At 41.7% G+C, this 22,756-nt stretch overlaps 2 protein-coding genes and 1 pseudogene across 3 annotated transcripts in view; all 3 read left to right on the forward strand.

Moving 5' to 3' along the window:
• Positions 1-18,305, forward strand: part of LOC145425170 (ribonuclease inhibitor-like) — a 291,209-nt gene extending 272,904 nt beyond the window's left edge. Inside the window, exon 3 of the mRNA XM_080298163.1 lies at positions 17,208-18,305. Coding sequence (XP_080154289.1) covers positions 17,208-17,403 — 196 coding nt within the window. The 3' untranslated portion in view covers positions 17,404-18,305. The remainder of the gene's footprint in view (positions 1-17,207) is intronic.
• Positions 1-22,756, forward strand: part of LOC145425144 (NACHT, LRR and PYD domains-containing protein 12-like) — a 596,587-nt gene that overhangs the window by 248,078 nt on the left and 325,753 nt on the right. The window contains exon 11 of the mRNA XM_080298036.1: positions 19,542-19,718. Coding sequence (XP_080154162.1) covers positions 19,542-19,718 — 177 coding nt within the window. The remainder of the gene's footprint in view (positions 1-19,541; positions 19,719-22,756) is intronic.
• On the forward strand, positions 11,932-14,815 carry LOC145426147 (protein NLRC3-like; annotated as a pseudogene). Its single transcript, XR_013906887.1, has 4 exons — positions 11,932-11,959; positions 12,318-12,397; positions 12,650-12,878; positions 13,020-14,815. The product of XR_013906887.1 is annotated as a protein NLRC3-like (transcript).

Consider the following 22,756-nt stretch of genomic DNA (forward strand, 5'->3'; position numbering starts at 1 on the left):
CCAGGTTTTCGCCAACCCCTTCATGGTTATTGCTGTGTTCATGGGATCCATCTTCTCAAGGAGCCCAAACGCCATGACACTTGACCTCAGTTGCTGTCTCGGCAGTCCCTACATCTGTCTCTGCTGTGAAGGGTCCTCATATCTCCGTGTCCCCGTCTGGTGTCTGCTCCTTTCTCTGCAAGAGACAGAAAACCAAAACACCTCTCTCCCTAGCCTTGATAATCTAATATTATTATCCATTGTTCTTCTAATGATTCAAATTTGGTTCAAAATATTATGTTCAGGACTTATTCTAATCATAATCTATGTGTGTGTAAAAGAAATCAAAAATTAATGAACCATTTCTAAGTCTACCACATTCTAAGCTTAAGTTTTACCATAGCTAAATTATTAAACACAAAAATAAACTCATGGAAATTTTCATATCACGATTGTTTGATGTTCAAACTCAACTTCCACTTCCCCACTTTTTGACACACTCCCATGTGTCACTTCACCGGAGCTAGAAACTTAAAAGAAAAGGTTAGTGACATCATATCTCAAAAAGCATCAGAAATTCTCCTCTTCAGTCTCTCTTATCGTCCTGCTCCTGCAAAAACAAAACAAAACAAAACAAAACAAAGCATCCACCCTTCTCTTGCCGGGTGGGTGAATTGTTTATGAATTGTTTATTGGCATTTACTAATCCTAAAGTTGGTACAGTCATTGTCTCAGTATCAAGTCAGTAAAAACATTTAGTCTGTCCATCACAGTCCAGTCACATGCATTCATTCACACACATTCATACCAGATGTTGCTGATAATGGAGTCTCCCGCGCGACCTATTCGAACATCCATCACCAGCAAGATGACGTCATCATTTTAAAAGGAAAACAATTCCTTGTTGTTTTTTTTTTTGGACCGGATTGACTCGCTGCAATCCTTTTAGGCTCAGGACTTCTCATGTGATCAGTGTCCCCTATAAGTGAATTTCTCTCAAGCCAATTACAATCATGGAGAAAAACACTTTGCAACTGTTTACAGTAATAATATTTTATAGCGCTTTAAATCTCAATCTTTCAGGCCTGGTTTAAAGAGCTGATTGTTAAATCATGAACTCACAAAATATCACCACCGGTGGATCACACCTCTCAGATGTTTTTTCTTCAGTGCACTGTAACAAAAACGAAAAAAGACGTAACCAACAAAACACTAATAACAACAACACAAACTAGGGCCCGTTGCAGACATGTCCAAGCATAAAACTATCCCTCTCTCGCTTACGAGAAAGAACACAAGCCAAAGCTCACTGATAAAATCAAGCTAGCGCTAAGCCAAACAAAAAAATCAACCAGAAATTCACAGGAACATTTTGCTTCCTGCCGGGACAATATTGTGTGGGAATGAGAACCTCAGGTGCCATAACACCTTTTGTTCCTCCTTGAATTAAATCTCAATCACAGAAAATGCCGTACTCCAACCTAAACTTACACTATTAATTCATCATCTTCACTCTGTGCCACTGTTCCTCATCAGGGCTGTGTGAAGCACAGCAAAGAATTCAGTCAAGGCCTTGAGCCATAAACAGACATCACGCACAGACATTGTTTTCATAACCAAACCGTTTTAGACCTTATTCCTTAACTCTACATAAATGCCCTCTAGGTGACATATAACACATTCTAAGTAATCAATGGCTCCTCATAAAAATTATGCATTGGGATGTTTTTGTGCAGCATTTTGCATATCAGCATAAGCAAAGCATTCTTCATTGCATCAGCGTGTATGTGTGTGTGCGTGTGGATCACTCTTCATTGCACAAGCATGTGTGTGTGTGTGTGTGTGTGTGTGTGTGTGTGTTTGTGTTCATCACTTTCCTGTTCTGGTGTTCTGGGTAAACCACGGCCTGAAGCATGCCCTGGGGTCCTGCCCTCCTCCTTTTCAGTCTGTTTGCGACCATTTCTGCTGCTGCTGCTCAAAGTTCTGTCCGTCCTGGTTCTGACCCCAATTGGGGCAGTCCTTTCTCCAGTGTCCATGCTCACCGCAGGTGAAACCTGCATCTTCTTCTGTGTTTTTTTGTCCATTCCGAGGTGCCTTCTGACCTCAGTTACTCCTCCTGTCTCGGTCACGCCCTTTTTGCTGCCCGATCATCCGTGTTGGTCCATCACTGTCCTGCACAGTGTTAATGCAGAGTTATCAAGGTCAGCATTCTTTTGCTCGGCCTTACTTTTCATTCGGGCTTGGCGGGCGTCTCGTCACAGCTCTGTCAGCTGAAGCTGCCTGAGAATTTTCCCCCGTGTAGTGAAATGGGCCTTGGATTTAACGCTCTCCGTCTCTGCTGCATGAGATCACATTCCTGCAGCACTGTTGACATTTTCAGGTCGTTGTTGTGGGTCCAGCTGTTGCAGCATTTGGTCAGGGTCACGTAGAGGGGAGAGCAGGAGTCCAGGTCAGCCTCGGCTTTCAGGGCGGCAAAGCAGCCTGTAATTAAGCATAAAGAGAAAAAACAAAACAAAAACAGACGAACAGGAAAATGATGTTGTGTTGGCTGTGTTATTCAGAGAGGGGAGAAACAACGGGGCCAGGCCCTGTGTCAGCCTTCTCTCCCCCTTTTTTTGTTTTTTCTCACCATATAATCCACTCATGACCCACCAAGCTGACAGGACAACAGAGGTACATGTTAAAATTCTTAAGATGATGTTTAAAAGCCCAAAAAAGGAATTTTCTTTCATTCTTTTATTAATCAATCAACAGAAAACATGTCACAATTTGAATCTTTTAACCACTAAATTTGTTGTGTCTTCACTCGTTGGTCAGACCAGTGTCTTTTTTTTTTTTTTTTGAAGTTAAATTATTGTCCTGCAACCCAGAGAGTTTCTTTGTCAGTAATGGATAAACTTCATCATTTAACAACAGAAGTATGTTAAAATGTTTTTTTTGCTTTAACCTTGCTGGAAAATCTTCACATGTTCATGAGTGTAAGCTGTTTTTTCATTGCGTGTGTGTGCATTTGTAGGCAGGCAGGTTAATTTTAACTTTTTCTCAAACTAGGCGTCACCTTAAAAGGAGCCTTTCTCTCATATTTCTCTGCTTGTGTGTGTTTTTGTTTCACCTTTTGTTGTGATGCTCCTTCCTGTATTAACACACTAAGAGATTTATTTAATTTCATTTTCATCACTGTTAAACAGATAAGCAGGCAACACGCCTACCTTGACAGCGTAGACTGTACGCCAGTCTCCCAACACATTCCTCTCTGTACTCCTCCATAATTCTCCACTACACACCTCTTACTATCTCTCTTTTTTATTTTTATTACACCACAGAGTAATACACCCAATTATGCCCGTCTATTTCTATGTGGCTCCAAATTCCCTCTTTATTTAATTTCACACTCGTCAGGGGACAGGCACACAACAATTTCAACCACTGAAACGAGGAATTCAACCTTTTTATATTTCACCTATGATAGAACTCAACCTTAGATGTAAAAATATTCTCTTGTTCTATTCCAGAATAAATGTGAACCCGTGTTTACATGGCCGTTCCAGTGTTATTCTGTAGCTATGCGGGAGTCCTCAGTTCCCAAGTCACCACCTCGGCACCCAGACGCCGCTGGACCGGCCTGTGCGTCCACAGACAGGAGGGTCGCCACACCATGAACAAAATTAGTTTCCACAGGTACACTAGGCGTCAACCTTTGATCTTAAAGCATTCTCTTCGCACTAATGTCCTCCTATTCAAACACATCAACCGTCACTGTGACTGTGCTCACACTTCACACACAGAAACACACTCAGAGCGCACCTCACACACACAGACACTGAGACCCACAGAGAGCGCTTTTCATCAGCAGAAATTTACACAGGAACCTCTGAGCTCAACTGTTAGAACTATTCTGAAGCACAACCGCACCATAGACCAAAAATATCCCTTTCTCTGCGCTTATGGCCGCCACAACGGGGCAAAATCGCATCGTAAAAGTGATGCATACGTCCCCTGAAGTTATTACTGATACCATAAACCAGGTTCTGCTTTACCTTTATTTCATGGCAAGTAAAATTTTACTTATTATTTTATGACCGCAGCCCTCGAGGCTCAACTGATACCATAAACCACCGTCAAACCTCTATTCAATGTGCTGAAACCAGCACCCCTCACTACTGCACTTCCCGGCCGCATCACCGGAACACGGCCGTATCATAAACCAAAACCTACGGACGTGTTGCGCTTTCGGCATTGCCAGTGTTCAACTGCACCATAAGCCAGCATCTGCTTTTCCTTAATTCTATATTCAATTTTATAGCCGCATCAACGTGGACTTAACCGACACCATAAACCACTTCAAAACCTCTATTCAATGTACCGGACTTATGGCCGCATCTCCAAAAGAGATTCTAATGTATTATTGCTACAGAAGCCAGTCTTAGACAAAGTTAAATGTGGAAGGTAAAGTGGGCTGCAACTAGCTCAACGTAGTGTCTTATTAGTTTCTCGGTAGAAGCAGTTTATCTAACACACTGGAATTCAGCCTCAACTTATGTTGTTAGTATCTTGTGCCAAAAACCAGACACCGACAAATTTAATGTGAAAATACGTGTAACTCAGCGAACAGATTAATTTGGAAAGCCCAATATGCACATTTGGTATTTATAATACAACAGGCTGTGCTTACCTTTTTATATTTGGACCGGTCCTCTGTTCGCCTTGCCCCACGATCTCACCACAGGCCAAATCTGCCCCTCCTCAGCACACCAAAGATCCGGGTCACACGGCACCAAGTTGTTGAAATCTCCCAATTCTTTGAATCTTTGGGCTGAAGGAAGGACAGTACTCAGTGTATAAATGCTCAATCAACAATCATTTATTTTCATACAATTCAACACTTAAGAGCATTAGAACGTCCAGACGGGAGAGATGCCTGTCAGAGGGTCAACACATGTCTCAAAATGGTGACGGGTTTCACAGCCTCTTATAGCTCCTAGTGGCCCCCACCTAGTCGTAAAAGCCTAAACATTCACATTCTTTCTCTCTTACGGCGCCTAAGTTATGACCTCGGCTCCTTGCTCCTCTGCTCTCTGTAAGGTGGGGGTCTGGAATGTGGTCTATCTCCCCTGCCCTAGACACAAACTCTCCTGCCTACAACCTTTCTTTTTATGATTCAACAGTAAAGCATGTCAAGAAAACAGCGTAAGATATTCACAGCAGATCAAGGATTCAGAGTGATGCACACTTATCTAATGAACTACATAAATGATTATGTTCTTTTAACCCAAGAGTATAATGAGGACTAAACTACATACACAGCACACCATCTAAACTAAAGGATAATATATGTCCTACAGCTGTTATCATAATTCAACTACTTTGATTATATATATAAGGTAACATATGATAACAGAATAATCTCACACATCTCAGCTGAAACCCTGGGTTGACTTATCGAGTTAATAACAAGCTCCACGTGACTGTGAATGCTAAAGTGAATCCAGATAAAGGAAAGAGACCCTGCTAATGTTGGACTCACTTCTTAGTGTAGATCCCAGGAGGAAGTTCAACATAGCCATTCTTTGTGCTAGCTCGACCAAACCTGAGACCACAGTGCAGGATAATGATCATCATCTGTCTCTGTCAAGGACATTTAAAATCCACAAATAACAAACATAATTATATTTGATCATTAAAAATATGTTTTCACTTAAAAAAGCATGAGCACACTGGTGGATTACAGAAACATGAAAACTCGTTAACAGTAAAGTTAATTTAGGCGTAAACAAAGTGTCAAACATACTGAAGTAGAAGGACTGATGTTTGTGTTAAAATACCCTCTTAAAGCTGAAATACTGATTCAGCTTCTTTACTCAAGTAAAGGTAAAAGAGTCCAGGCTCTGAAATGTACTCACAGTATTAAAGTAAAAACTCCATCTTTGAAGGAAATTTCTGCCAGTTTTTGTGCAAAGTTGCCTGAATTTCTACCTCCAACATTAATATGAGAAAATTATCTGAACTTTTATTCTAATAAATTTAATCAGCTTGAACATTTTGTAGCACAAAAGTAGAAAAAACCCAAAGGGAATAAAAAATAACTCCGTTTGCTGTTGCCTGCATTGTAGATGGGCGGCTTTGCCTCAACACCTAAACAGGAAAATGAGTTTAGTCAAGTATTAAAGTGGGATTGAAGAGGTCAGGAAACCAGAGATCAGGTGTTGTGGTGCAGCATGGTCACAAGAATCATTTAGAAATGGGTCGAAATATTTTCTCTTCTAGATTTTTTGCACAGTCTGATGTGCTGCTGCTCTGAGGTTTACTGCTCTCTGTGTGCTTAGAAAACTGTGAGGTACAAGTAGATTTTACACAAGTTATAATGGCTGATTTCCATATAACCGTGGAATACAGGGACTTAATCGTTAAGTAAGAAGAAAGTTTGAAGCCTAATCTTAAAAGTAGAGATAGTGTCTGTCTCCTGAATCCAAACTGGAAGCTGGTTCCACAGAAGAGGGGCCTGAAAACTGAAGGCTCTGCCTCCCATTCTACTTTTAAATACTCTAGGAACAACAAGTAGGCCTGCAGAGCGAGAGCGAAGTGCTCTAATAGGGTGATATGGTACTACAAGGTCATTAAGATAAGATGGGGCCTGATTACCGTATTTCCCGGACTACAAAGCGCACCTGAATATTAGCCGCACAAGCTAAAATCAGGGGAAAATCCTGTTTTGTACATACATTAGCCGCACCTGACTAAAAGCCGCAGGTGTTTCAATGTTGACTTATCATATGTAAGAGAATATGCACAAAGCGAATTGTCAGGAAAGAGATGGCTGTTTGGAGACACACCTCTTTTATTAATATTTTGAAAAATAAGTTATGGGTACATATTTGCACAACTTTTTAGGTATATGTACAAGTAGCGGTAATTACAAGTACGAAACATGTGCTGTGCTTCATAAACGAGTAACAAATGTAGTACATAACAATAACCTACAGCACACCAGAAAAATAGATTCAGACTACCTTTTAGGCTCAGGTGGATGGATGGATGTTTTCACACTTTTCCACGCTGTCAGATTCCACCGGTGGAGTTGAGCATAACTTGCTTTTCGCAAGTTTATTGCCGCACACCATCCACGACTCCCGCTGAACACATAGCGCTACTTTGAAGTTTGTTTTTCATGCTACGTGTACGGCACTATGTTGCCTGGCGGATGGACATGTGACCAACATACCACTCTTGAACACCGATACTGTGTCTGATCACATGCCCTTCCGCCAGGCAACGTAGTGCCGTACAACAGCGGAACAAACAAAACAAATCGTCTTACGATATGACAAAAATCAGGGACAATCCATAGAAAAGCCGCACCTGACTAAAATCCGCAGGGTTCAAAGCTTGTGGAAAAAGTAGCGGCTAGTGATGGCCAAATGCAGCTTTCCGAAGCACTGAAGCTTGTATTGAAAAACGGTTCATTACTCGAAGCTTTTCAACACAGTCCTCTCCGGTGACATCTGGTGGTGAAAATTTAGAAGAGCAGCTTGAATCTGCAAAATAAAACGGACTGCTCAATCATCACTGCTCACTCAAGAGTGGAGTTCTCTCTGATATTGGGCCACCGTTCCGTTGTTTTGAACATGTAATTGGTTTAGTTTTCTCGATTGGGGGGGCTGAAAAAAATGTAATGCGTATTTGCGTAATACATTTTGATCAATAAACTTTCCCTATTTAAACATGCACTATGGTGTGGCCTTTCTTTGCTCATAACTCCTTGATGTTGGTAAATACAATAAGTGAGCAATATATATAATATACATATGAGAATGCACAGCACATTATGGAGTATGCCCCTGCTGTGAAGTCCTGCCTCCATCTACTTGTCATTTAATCACTGGACAGCTGGACAGGTTCATACAAAATATTAGATGAGGCCAATTGTCCTATACATATTTTTGACCTAGGGGTGGGATTGATTGTGAACTGGAAAGGGAAAATGCTTAGGAAGCTGAGTACGGCTGCATCGTTACTGATTTGTAGAATCATTTTGATTCGATACAGGATCCGATTCAATTTGATTGGAATCTGGAAAGTTTTGCCTCAGTCAGAAATATTACAATTCTGGTCATGTATCAGTATATATCCATAATTTCGTATCTATTAAAAGAAAGCTGACACATGTGAGACTTAATTAGAGATGTAAACAGAGAGTTATGAACCTGCAGCTGCAGAAGCCAGCGAAGAAAAAAGAGGCAAACACAGCGCGGACCCGACGACACACCAAAATCTGATTCTGACGCGTCGGGTGCGCGCTCTGTGTTCACGTTTGTATGCAGAATCCGTAAACCTGCTCCCAGTTACTGTTTTAGCTGCATGGTGTTTGACGACATGTTGTGAGGTTTAACCTGAGATGCTGGCGTTTCAGGCATAATAACGTTAATTTACAAATCGACACGGGATTTTAATGAATCAATATCACTTTATTCAATTTAGCATGGATTGTAATCAGAAAGGCGATAATCAAAACCCACCCCTAATCAAGAACTTGCAAAGTAAAAACATGATCTATGTCAGGTAGCCCTTTTTTTATTTACATTTAAAAAGAGGATTAGTGTTACTGTGCGCTGGCTGAGTCTGTTTCTTTTCTTAGAAATACTTTCTCCTGCCCTGGAGAAAATCCGCTTGCATGGAACAGAAGAGGCTGTGGAGTGCAGGAACCACACTGCAAGCTGGTAGATATGCAGGTATTCCTGGGTCCTGCAGACTATCACCTAAAAACAATAAACAAAATGATTTTCTAAACTGTAGCAATGTAATGTACGTATAGTGTCAAATACATTTTTGTAGTCTTCATTAGCTTTAACTCACATGGAAGTGTTCCTAAAGTCATATGCTGTAATGATATTTACATTATGAAAACATGATTTTGGACATTTCAGGTTTTTCACTTCGGCAGATAAAATGAATTGAGCAAAATCAACTCAAAATATCTCCACACGCCAGATCGTCCTCTCTTCCTCGCTGGCTCCATATCTGTCAGTGGAATGATCACCTCTTTGCTCTCTGTCACCATCAACACACTCCACGAATCCCGTGGATGATTCACTTCCTTATATCCATTTGAATCAGGTACCGAAGCAGTTACGTGCGCAATGAAGCTTCGGACGTCACTGGTCACGTGACTTTTGCCAAACGAAGCAAGCCTCGACACAGTGCTTCTGAACCAGTGTGTTGTTTTTTTCGACACACGCTCCGGAGCGTCAGCTTCAAGCGGGCCATCACTAGTAGCGGCTTATAGCCCGACAATTACGGTATTTAAGACCTTGTATGTGAGGAGCAGGATTTTGAATTCTGGATTTAACAGGAAGCCAATGAAGGGAAGCCAAAACAGGAGAAATCTGCTCTCTCTTTCTAGTCCCTGTCAGCACTCTTGCTGCAGCATTTTGGATTAGCTGAAGGCTTTTCAGCGAGTTTTTAGGACATGCTGATAATAATGAATTACAGTCGTCCAGCCTGGAAGTAATAAATGCATGAACTAGTTTTTCAGCGTCACTCTGAGACAGGATATTTCTAATTTTAGAGATGTTGCACAAATGGAAGAAAGCAGTCTTACATATTTGTTTAATATGTGCGTTGAAGGACATGTCCTGGTCAAAAATGACTCCAAGGTTCCTCACAGTGTTACTGGAGGCCAAGGTAATGCCATCCAGAGTAAGAATCTGCTTAGACACCATATTTCTAAGGTTTTCAGGGCCGAGTACAATAACCTCAGTTTGATCTGAATTAAGAAGCAGAAAGCTAGCGGACATCCAGGTCTTTATGTCTTTAAGACATTCCTGCAGTTTAACTCATTGGTGTGTGTTATCTGGCTTCATGGACAGATAGAGCTGGGTGTGCTATGTCTTCTGATGATGCTGCCTTGGTGATTTTAACATCCAAGTCTGCTGTGACTCTAAACTTCTGGTCAAGGACTTTTTAAATATTATTGACTCTTTTAACTTGACCCAGTGGGTTACTGGTCCCACGCATGAAAAAGGTCACACACTAGACTTGGAGCTTTCCCACGGGCTGGATGTGTGCGTCACTGAAATATCTGAGTTGGGCATCTCTGATCATTTTCCTGTGTTGTTCACTGTAACGCTGCGCTGCTCGGTAGATAAGCCGTGCGCCTCAGCGTGTAAAAAGCGAGCGCTTAATGCTCTAACAGCGCCGCTTTTTCTGCTGCCTTTATGGACTCTGGAATAATGAACTCCAGCTGTTAAAGTGTTGAGGACCTTTCGGACTTTCTTCATTCTACCTGCACTGATATTTTGGACTCTATTGCTCCGTTCAGGACTCTGCACGCTCAGCATTTATCAGAGCTGTGGTTGAATGAACATGCGCGCTCCCTTAGACGTGAGTGTAGACGCGCTGAAAGGAGATGGAAAAAGGACAGATTGTATGTTTCTCTACAGATTTTAAGGACTTTCTGTCTTTCTGCTCACCAAGAAGCTGTAAAACCTGCAGACACAGTTTGTCTTAAACTTAGTGTCAGTAAACAGTCACAGGCCTCAAGTACTTTTTTATGTCCTCAATCATTTTCTTCGTTCACGTGATAATGTCGGAGTCATTTCTTCACCAAGTATTTGTGATGATTTTTTAGCATTTTTAACAACAAGCGTCTATCTATTAGGGCTCTTGTCTCGCCGACTGCTGCCTCAGATCCGAGTCTTTCTCCTGTGTGCTCAGCTGTCTTAGAGCAGTTTGATCCCGTCTCCCTTAATGACTTGACTGCAGTAGTTTGTAACCTAAGATCATCACACTGCCCCTCTGATTGTCTCCGCCCAACTACTCTTTCAAGGATTGTCAGGTTGGAGATCGGCCTATAATTAGCTAAGACAGCTGAGTCTAGGGATGCTTTTTAAGTAAAGGTTTAACTACAGCCAGCTAGGGATGGGTACCGTTTAGATTTGAAAACCTGCTAAATCAGAATCAGTTGCTGATGATGGCTTTTTTCTTTTACATTAATCACGTATAGTCTTAACTCAAAGTGAACATAGACTTGATTGAAGTAACTCAGATCAGCCAATTCAAAATGCTAATTCAATCAACTCTGAGTTTATGGCTAGACTCAGTTTGTTGGCCCTGCACCTTAAAACTATTCCCTGTTTGTCCCTCGTGTTTTTTGGATATTGTTTTTTCACATCTTATGTCACGGCTAGCGGGGCGAGCCATGTTGAATTTAATAAAGGACCCAAGATGCCGACACTGCTGTGAAGTGAGTGAGCTTTATTCAAACGGTGAAGTGCAGTGGATATGGCCTGTGCAGAAGCTAAGATAACCTCTACTGAAAAAACTACAAAACTAACCTGAAACCTTAAACGGAGACACGGGGAGATAACACAGACGAACCAGCAACAAGCAGGAGAAAACAAAGGGCTCATATACACAAAAGAGCCATCAGGGAATGAGAAAAGGGAGACACAGCAGGATTCATTGGACATAACCAGACAAGGGGAAGCAAAAGTAGACACACTAACGTAGGACATGGCACTGTCAAAATAAAACAGGAAGTGAACACAGAGACACAATACTAACACAGTACAGAGGGAACACAGAAACCAAAACCTCAGAACTAGAAAATCTTAATCAGAAAGAAATTGTAACAAAAGACAATAACAATCAAAACAAAACTACTGAGTCCACAGACTCGGGACATACATCGGCTCAAACTGTGGTCATCAATATTTTGTACTTGTAAATCAGACTGTGTAGTTGTGAACTGAGATTTGTAACATTGTAAAACAAAATATCTGAAAAGTTTATGTTTTTGCGTTCATTGGTTTGTGTGTGTAAAAATGTAAAAAATATAATAAATGTAAGAAACATTAGAACTACTTTTGCTGACACAAAGTTTGGCGAGCACTGCAAGTTGGCACTTTAAACCAGTCACTGATATAAAGAGAGCACCTTGTTCCAGGGCATCTGAGCATGGCGGGAAAGCTTTATGCAGGAGATGGTAAGAGCTGTTGGGACTAAAGAAACTGAGCAGAAAACTACAGACATCTGGAACTGAGCTTTTAATTCTCAGTGGGATCAGCAGGACTAGCAAAGCTTCACCATGACAGTCATCTGATTGACTGAACCCATCCAAACATCACTTCATGGACCTTTAGCTTGTGTCTGTGTGTGGACAGACATAACATGAGCTAATTATACATTACTCCTCCACAGAGTGGACCAGCAGAGAGCAGAGGTTTCCACTGGTCAGTCTGCACAGCAGCATCAAACACACCTGGACTCTGTGGTTATGGTTTGTAGTACTACGTTTACATTTGTTCTTTTCAGTCACCTCTATGCTGCACTTTGTGGACCAGAGGATTGTCAGTGTGTCCAACATAAATCAGAGTTTGGGCTCCATGATTTCAGTCAGATTGGGGTGACTGTAGCTCAGGAGGTGAGCAGGTCAGCTACTAGTTAGGTTTGTGAATCAAACCCTGGCTGGCAAATGTACTGGGTAACGTACTAAACCCAAGCTGCCCTCTGATGCATCCATCAGAGTGTGAAAGAAAGTATTTAAGCATAGAACAATGTGCTTGGTTGAATGAGGCATGTTGTATAAATGCTTTGTGTGCACAGAGTATCAAAGAGAGCTATATAAGAACCAGTCCATTTACCACTGGGTAATTCATATAGTCTTCTTTTCCAGCGGCTGGAGGACAACATCACCATGTTTGTGAAGAATGAGCTGAAGAAGATCCAGAAGCTTCTGAGTCCAGATCACCCAGAAACTTTAAAGAGCCAGATGGAGGATGAGGAGATGTTTGAAGGAGAGGATGAAGATGAAAGAAAGAGCTGCAGAGAAGCATTTCTGAAGATCACACTCCACTTCTTGAGGAGACTTAAGCAGCATGAGATGGCTGACCATCTGCAGAGCAGTAAGAGAATTTCTCTAAAGACTGAATATTGATCTTTCCTAATAGCTCAAGAAATGGACCAATAGACATTCATCCTTTCAGGGTACTGAAAGGCTATGATATTTATTGTATAATATTTGTTTCTGAATTTCTTACCTTCAGAAATACTTGCTCCACTCTGTAAACGAGAACTTCAAGCCCAACTGAAGAAGAAGTTCGAGTGTGTGTTTGAGGGCATCGCTAAAGCAGGAAGCCCAACCCTCCTGAATCAGATCTACACAGAGCTCTACATCACAGAGGGAGGGACTGCAGAGGTCAATGATGAACATGAGGTCAGACAGATTGAAACAGCATCCAGGAAACCAGACAGACCAGAAACAACAATCAGACAAGAAGACATCTTTAAAGCCTCACCTGGAAGAGACGAACCAATCAGAACAGTGCTGACAAAGGGAGTGGCTGGCATTGGGAAAACAGTCTTAACACAGAAATACAGCCTGGACTGGGCTGAAGACAAAGCCAACCAGGACATCCAGTTCATATTTCCATTCACTTTCAGAGAGCTTAATGTGCTGAAAGAGGAAAAGTTCAGCTTGGTGGGACTTGTTCATCACTTCTTTAATCAAACTAACGAATCAGGAATCTGCAGGCTTGAAGACTTCCAGGTTGTGTTCATACTTGATGGTCTGGATGAGTGTCGACTTAATTTGGACTTCAAAAAAACTAAAATCCTGACTGAAACCAGAAAGTCCACCTCATTGGATGAGCTGCTGACAAACCTCATCAGAGGGAACCTGCTCCCTTCTGCTCGCCTTTGGATAACAACATGACCTGCAGCAGCCAATCAGATCCCTCCTCAGTGTGTCGACATGGTGACAGAGGTGAGAGGGTTCACTGACCCACAGAAGGAGGAGTACTTCAGGAAGAGATGAGGAGATGAGGAGCAGGCCAGCAGGATCATCTCCCACATCAAGAAAGCTCGAAGCCTCCACATCATGTGTCACATCCCAGTCTTCTGCTGGATCACTGCTACAGTTCTGGAGGATGTGCTGGAAACCAGAGAGGGAGGAGAGCTGCCCAACACCCTGACTGACATGTACATCCACTTCCTGGTGGTTCAGGCCAAAGTCAAGAGGATCAAATATGATGGAGGAGCTGAGACAGATCCACACTGGAGTCCAGAGAGCAGGAAGATGATTGAGTCTCTGGGGAAACTGGCTTTTGATCAGCTGCAGAAAGGAAACCTGATCTTCTATGAACCAGACCTGACAGAGTGTGGCATCGATATCAGAGCAGCCTCAGTGTACTCAGGAGTGTTCACACAGATCTTTAAAGAGGAGAAACAACTGTACCAGGACAAGGTGTTCTGCTTTGTTCATCTCAGTGTTCAGGAGTTTCTGGCTGCTCTTCATGTCCACCTGACCTTCATCAACTCTGGACTCAATCTGCTGGAAGAACAACAAACAACTTGGAAGGTGTTTCAAACAAGAAAATCTTCAGAGAAATACTTCTACCAGTGTGCTGTGGACAAGGCCTTACAGAGCCCCAATGGACACCTGGACTTGTTCCTTCGTTTTCTCTTGGGTCTGAAGACTAATCAAACTCATTTGCAAGGCCTGATGACACAAACAGGAAGTAGCTCACAGACCAATCAAGAAGCAGTTCAGTACATCAAGAAGAAGCTCAGTGAGAATCTGTATGCAGAGAAAAGCATCAATCTGTTTCACTGTCTGAATGAACTGAATGATCGTTCTCTAGTGGAGGAGATCCAACAGTCCCTGAGATCAGGACGTCTCTCCACAGATAAACTGTCTCCTGCTCAGTGGTCAGCTCTGGTCTTCATCTTACTGTCATCAGAAAAAGATCTGGATGTGTTTGACCTGCAGAAATACTTTGCTTCAGAGGAGGCTCTTCTGAGGCTGCTGCCAGTGGTCAAAGCCTGTAAAAAAGTTCTGTAAGTTATGAAGTTTTTATTATTTAATTTGGTTGGTATGTTATGAAAAACACACTGCCATCAACTTCTGTTTTGTTTTTGTCCAAATCACTGTAATATAATCACTGTACCTTTATATACACGTGACTTGTATTAATGCTGCTGCCCTCTTGTGGCTAAAGTGTAATTATGTTATTGTTATTAGGGAGGATTTGAGAGTAACATGCCAAGTGAGTCAGCACCTTCGCTTTAGCTTAAAAAATCCAAATTCTTACGTCATCAGTTATAGTTGCATGTATTCATTATCATAATTTAACCTTTAATATTGATGTCTTAAATTTATTTTGATTAAACTAGCAATAATTTTATAGTTTATTAAATAAATACATCATTAATGAATCATTTAGTTCAGTAATTAATTAAAAAATATATTGATAATTAATTATCAGTTAATTTCATTTAAAACAATTCATTATTTATTCATCTACAATTCTAATTAGTTAATTACATATTTAATCAATTATTGGTTTGTTTTCTATTTTAATTATTTTACTGACACATTTAATGAATTATTTAATGATGTATTTATTTAATTAACGTTGCTACTCCTGGCCCTGCATCGCTGTTCATAAATACATTTTATTTGTCAGCTTCACCCATCAAAGTCAGGGGGCGGGGTTAATGCTGATCAAGTCAAAACCATTGCTTTGGTCTGGTGGGCGTTCTTTTAGTGGGCTTTTCTCAATACTAAGTAGGCCTACACACCAGGGTTTGGACATGTGTGGACCCAAACTATACTTTTACCCTTTTTTGTGTGTCACCAAATACACTTTTAATATTTTCTAGATAAGAATGTAGTGACACAATCTTTAACCTCTTTTGGCTCCAAACAGAAGTGACAGACTTGAGCAGGGTTCATTTAAAGGCTGACAGAAGTGGAGTGGTGACGGGGAGATGTTTGACAGGACAGTGTTTCAGCCTCCACAGGTTCATGTTGTGCTCCATCAGTCAGTGAAGATGAAGTCAGTGCTGATGAGGCTGTAGAGTGTGTGAGGGATGTGAATGAGGATGATGAAGATCTGATGATAGCAGATAAAAACAGGCTGCAGAGACTTTGAGCCATACAGGGCACACAGTGTGTGTACAGAACAGCTGAAATCATTATGGAGGCCTCACTGGAATATGGAAGCATCACAGTACAGCTTCAGTGAAGCATTAAAGTCTCTGATATGAGATGAGAAATGAAGCAGCCAGAGCTTTTTCATGAGTGGAAATCCACTGTGACTGTGAGCTGCTGCTACAGCCTCCAGATTAGCCAGCAGCTCATCCTGCTCAACATTTTCTCACCAACTTTAATGGAAGTGTGATGTTTTCAGCTGGAGTGATGGTCAGGGTGGCCTCCCTCTCCTCTTCTTCTCCTCTTCCTCTTTCATTTGTAAAGCCACTTCTGCTGCTTTCATTCATTTGGAAGTCCTGTAGCTGAGTTTGGGAGAGACTAACAGCCTCGGCAGCAGAGGGGAGAAAGGCTGTAACACCACCACTTTACTCTGTTCTACCTGTCACATCATTTTATCAGGAAACAAATATGCTCATGTTTTTACTATGTTTGTCTTGAAGATGTAAGAAGATCACATGGTGCTTTTTATTATTGTGTTGGTTTGTTTCCTGTCTCTTGGATGGAGCCCAGCTGTGCGTGGCCCCTGGGCCTGTGGTCAGAGTGTGTGCTGGATAATCCGGCCCAGGATGAGGCCAAACTGACATGGGATGAAATGTCTGTCACATAATTGAGCTTAGTGTAGTTTCATTTCTGCACAATTTAAAAACAACCAAAACTTTGTTCTGTCTTTTCTATGTTATACTGTAGACTTTCTTTGATACTGTGTCCAAAAGGAGCAGCTTTTACTTTGAAGGGGAGGCGTCTCTGTTTCCTCTTCAGGTTGGATGATGGAAGCAAATGAGTGTGTGATGTTCTTTCAGTGTTGCACTTTGTAGACGCTCCCTGAGCACTGGTCTCACAGCCAGCTGCACATAGAGACCAGTGTTGTTAGTCCAGGTCAGAAGATGACTTGTTGGAATGAAAATGAGCTTGTAGTTTGTCTGCTTTAATAATGTGACTGGAAAAAGGTGTTGGACTTCAAATATGTCCATTTCTTTCACACGACTTTTTCAAGTCTTTGTCCTGTTTTTATGATAAATGTACGATGATAAATCTACGACTTTAATGTGAAACATTCAGAGTTTTTTCTCTTGTTGTGTTTGTTTGAAGCTGCTTCCTGTTGGCTTCAGCTGTTTGGAGTTTCCATTTTCTAAACTTCTACATTCTGAACCTTCTTCAGCTCTGAACAGATGATGAAACACTGAATGATTTCAAGCTCACACTTTGTCTAATAAACTTACATCTTTCATTCTTTATATAGATTGAGGAGCTGTGGTTTGTCAGAGATCAGCTGTGATTATCTGGCAGCAGCACTGAAGTCCAACCCCTCCCATCTGAGACAGCTGGACCTGAACATCAACAACAAGCTGCAGGATTCAGGAGTGAAGCATCTGTGTGGTTTCCTGGAGAGTCCAGGATGTGGACTTGAAACTCTGAGGTCAGTCAGCATGTTTTAGTTGTGCTGAGATGAATATGATGTGAAAGTTGTGCTGACACTAAACTGCAGACATCAGGCTGATATTATACTGATCCACACTGAGTATCTTCATGGTAAAGTCTGTTTTCTTCTTCTCTGGTTTAGTCCATTGACTGCAGCAGAACAATGTTCACATTTCAAACAGTGAGACTCAACGTATGGCCCGCGGCCCACACGCGGCCTGCCCACCTTTCCTGATTCAGAGAGAGGGGACCCTGATTAACTGTGTAGTGTTCTTCCTCACAGTTCTAAGTATCAGACACAACAATGAATAATCCACAGCTGACTGTCTTTAGCAGGTCAAAGGTCACGGCACACAGCAGACAGTGGGAAATATTATAACTCTGATCATTTATCAGCACATATCCATATGTATAAAAACAAAGCTGACACTGTGAGACTTGATCAGAGGTGTGATCATCACAGCAGAGGCCTTTGTGTCAAAGTCACTGAGGATCAAACAGAAACACATGAAGCAGATTTTCCTGTTCTGGCTTTTTATAGCAGATAACCTTCAAAATATTCTGCAGTCCATCAAAAACTGAAGCAAACCATGAATCAACATGTGAACATGAGCTGATGCTGCTGAAGTGAAGCAAAGTTACAGAGGTTTGATTACAGACACAGCTGAGAGTTTGTAATCTGTCATCATTTTAAAAGGTTTAAATTTCTTCAGTATTGAACAGCAGAAATGAGGCTTTGTTTTCGGAGGCCGACAGCAGTGAACACAACAGCAGACTGGTGCGTAATAAGCAGTGAATAATGCAGGAAACAGATTTTTGAAGGTAAACTGTTCTTGAAGTACACTGAGAGAGAGAGAGCTGTGCAGGAAGTAAACGTCAAAGTCAGAGAGAATTCATGACGATGTTCATCAAACGTAAAGCGTAGTTTGGATCTTCTTCTGCTGCTGGTTCAGTCAGTTTTGGTTGGAGAGAGATGAAACCTGCAGCTCCAGGATCTGTGAGCTGTCCACTTTCAGCCCCGACGGTGTGTCCATGTACGTGCCGTCGAGTGAACGATCCACGCTCTGTGTTTCCATCTTTGTGTGTTTAGCTGCTCTCATTTACTGTTTTATCTGTTTGGTTATTGTTGAAATACTTTTGGGAGCTTTAACCTGAGATTCTGGCAAAATACATTTATATTAAAAATCGATTCAGGATTGAATGAATCAACATCGCTTTATTCAAATTAAAACCATTTAAATAGGAAAATCCATTTTTTTTACACCCGCCTCTAATGCTGGGTAATATCAGGTGGTCCATGTGCAGCTGGCTGTGAGGCTCAGGGAGCGTCTACAAAGTGCAACACTGAAAGAACATCATCCACAAATATTGAGTAATAACTGGACTCTCATACAGCGAGACTCAAATGCCTTTAAACATCAGCTTATCCTGCTGATCCAAGTCCAACACTGAGTTTGTAAAAACATGTTTGTCAATCATTTTGTTTGGTTTCTGAGGAAAGTGATTCAATAACTTACTGCTAATACAGAACATTTCATCATATTTCCTCATAACCCTCTTTTGTCTGACCATTTGATCCCATTTGAATTTGCAATAAAGGATCCACAGAGTTTGGTGACAATAATGACAGTAGATGTTTGTGTGAAAGTGCTGGAAGAAAATGAGTGTGTGATGTTCTTTCAGTGTTGCACTTTGTAGACGCTCCCTGAGCACTGGTCTCACAGCCAGCTGCACATAGAGACCAGTGTTGTTAGTCCAGGTCAGAAGATGACTTGTTGGAATGAAAATGAGCTTGTAGTTTGTCTGCTTTAATAATGTGACTGGAAAAAGGTGTTGGACTTCAAATATGTCCATTTCTTTCACACTTCACTTTTAAAAGTGAAGCCTTGTGGTTCCTGGAAGGAAAAACACGACTTTTTCAAGTCTTTGTCCTGTTTTTATGATAAATGTACGACTTTAATGTGAAACATTCAGAGTTTTTTCTCTTGTTGTGTTTGTTTGAAGCTGCTTCCTGTTGGCTTCAGCTGTTTGGAGTTTCCATTTTCTAAACTTCTACATTCTGAACCTTCTTCAGCTCTGAACAGATGATGAAACACTGAATGATTTCAAGCTCACACTTTGTCTAATAAACTTACATCTTTCATTCTTTATACAGATTGAGTGTCTGTGGTTTGTCAGAGATCAGCTGTGATTATCTGGCAGCAGCACTAAAGTCCAACCCCTCCCATCTGAGAGAGCTGGACCTGAGCCTGAACAACAAGCTGCAGGATTCAGGAGTGAAGCATCTGTGTGGTTTCCTGGAGAGTCCAGGATGTGGACTTGAAACTCTGAGGTCAGTCAGCATGTTTTAGTTGTGCTGAGATGATTAATGATAGGTTTGTAACGTAAACCTATTCGCTGGAGCTTGAGCTGGAGTTGAAGACAATATAATTACACAGCAAACAAGACACGAGTAGGCAAAGTTCTTTATGTTTCTCGTGCACGGGAGAGAACCGGACAAACGCTGTTCCTTCGCTTGACCCCAGTTGCTCTCGTCCGCTCCCCCGTAACACTGCTCTTTTATTGAGGTTACATGAATATGCATAGGTTCATTAACATATGACGTCTATATACAAACAAAGAGTACCTTGCCTGTGCGTTGTATAAGTATGTGTGTGTGTGTGTGTGTGAGTGTGTGTGTGTGGGGGGGCGGGGGGGGGTCAGTGTGGGGGGGGGGGGGGGCGGGGGGGGCGGGGGGGGCGGGGGGGGGTCAGAGTGTGACCCCATAGATGACTTCCCTAAACCTGCTGGTCTCGTAGTCCAGCAGTTCATCTAAGCAAAAGGCACTTAGCCTAAAACAAATATAGCCACGTTTATCCTACCATAAAACAATAACAGAAGGTACGACCTCTCCCATGCTCCCACAGTGCTCTCAGAATGCACACAAAGTTTGCAGACTATCAAGGATCAAACCTCTACCACTCTAAAACTAATTATAAAGCTCTAAGCATATATAAGTAGATATTTCTAAGCATAAATTACAATCAACAATACAAAACCTAACAAATATGATGTGAAAGTTGTGCTGACACTAAACTGCAGACATCAGGCTGATATTATACTGATCCACACTGAGGATCTTCATGGTAAAATCTGTTTTCCTTTTCCTTTTCTGTTTTTCCTTTTCCATCTCCCAGTCAGTTCCTCACAGCACACTTCAATCATTTCCCTCCCACAGCATCAGGACCAGGGCTTTTTCTCTCTTTGGTCCCACTAAGAGATTTCCACACAAACACCTCATCAGTGGGACTCTCAGAGCTACCAGCCCTTTGCTACAATCACAAAGCTCTTCATTGAAATCAATGATATCAAAGCTGGAATCCAATGAGTCCAAGTCTTCTGCTGATTCAGCATCACATTCATCTTTGCTCCTTGTCCTGCATCCCCACCATGGACTTCATTCCTTTCCAAGCCAGCCTTGAGTGTCCTTTATTCAGCTCATCCTCTGCTTTACTTTTACACCTGATTTTAGCTGCTTTATCTCTCTTTCAACAAGTTTCTGTGCCTCAATCTTTTTCTTCTCTCACTCATAACAAGACAGCTTCTTCTGCCTGAGAACATGTTGGAGTGATTTACTAATCCAGGGCTGCTTATTGGGGAAAATAATTCCTGTTTCCAAAGTGATCCCCATTTTTCCCAGAAAGAAATGTAAGTAGAAATTGATGATCTAAGTGAGAACATGAGCCTTTAAAACGTCCCAGTGGCTGCAGTCAAAGCAGTCCCTAAGTCCCAGTATAGGGTCTTTGGTCCAGACTGGAACAACTGTGTGCCCAGTTTGAGCTCTCTTCAGTCCTGTGACCTGACAGACCCAGAGGGGCCATCACATCACATTTAGAAGCTCCCCTAATGGAGCCACAACACATGTCCAATACTTAGTGTGTCTTGTTGGACCAACTGGAAGAAATGATTCAAGGACTTAGTCACAGAACAGAGATTCAAATCTCCAAAATCCAACTGGCTGCATCAGGACATATAGTCTGAAACTCTGCACAGTTTCCTGTTTGAAGCTGCTTCCTGTTGGCTTCAGCTGTTTGGAGTTTCCATTTTCTAAACTTCTACATTCTGAACCTTCTTCAGCTCTGAAAAGATGATGAAACACTTGTCGCGGTTCGAATTTTGAGGAAGAGACATATGACTGAAAGTCCATAGTGGGTCAATCACAAAATATTTTATTTAAAAACACATATATGTGGGGAAGATAGGCACTGCAAAACATCAGACTCCATCTCCCTCCGCAGGGAGCGCAGACAGAGTGTGGGAGGCCGGTCTTCCGATCCTCTCTGCCCGTTACAGAAAGCTTTATAGCCTAATATGACGTCAGAAGAATCCCCTATCTCCTCTATCTCCAGAACAACAACATTTTCCCAGAATTACAACCAGATGTTTCCACTTATCAGTATCTGGGAATCTAACCAATTGTGTGTAGAGTGTGTAGTTTTGTGAGAGTGTCAGTTTCAGGCCAACAAACGGTCAGTGTCCTTATCTGACTCTGCTTTGGGCCGTCTGGACCTACAGCTTCTGCTGGTGCTTTTTGCATAGTAGAATATTTGTTAGCAGAGCGGCTCCTTACAACATTATGGCATAATAATTGTAAGGAAGAATAAAAGGTTGGCACACATATCTCATTCCTGACGGAGGACTCTACCACAACCCTTCTCCAGTCCACTCACAGAGTCGTTGCATGGAAAGACATGGATAGGTTATGGGCGGGGCCTTTTACCGTCATTTTATTACGATGCAAAGTACAAACACCTGTGGACACACAATCCAACACCCCCACTTGTACACAGGTTGGGAAGAACATTCCTCCGAAAAAAACATCTTACATTCCAAACACCAATACAGAGAATTTTTCTAGCTTAGACTTTGAAACTGGTTTCGTCATCATATCTGCTACCATTGACTCAGTTGGACAGTAATCAATGAGCACTTTCCTTTCATGTACAGCTGACCTTATAAAATGATATTTCACATCAATGTGTTTACATCTTTGTCTGTTCACTGGATTTTTTGACAAAGCGATTGTTCCCCTGATTGTCCTCCAATATCATAGGTGTTTCATACTTAAACTCATCAAGATCTTGAATCAAATAAGTCAAATACATACATTCCTGAATTGTTGCTGGTAATGCCATGTATTCGGCTTCACAAGTTGATAATGCTGTAGTTGTCTGCTTTTTAGTTTTCCATGATATCAAAGGACCATTTTCATTTAGGCTTACACAATAACCTGTCATACTGCGTCTATCAGAAACATCGGATGCCCAATCTGCATCACTGTATGCTTGTAGACCTAGTTTTCCACTTGAACATTTCCTAAAACACAGTTCT

The sequence above is a fragment of the Astatotilapia calliptera genome, chromosome 3 (genome assembly GCF_964374335.1).
Source record: "Astatotilapia calliptera chromosome 3, fAstCal68.1, whole genome shotgun sequence".
Taxonomy (NCBI): domain Eukaryota; kingdom Metazoa; phylum Chordata; class Actinopteri; order Cichliformes; family Cichlidae; genus Astatotilapia; species Astatotilapia calliptera.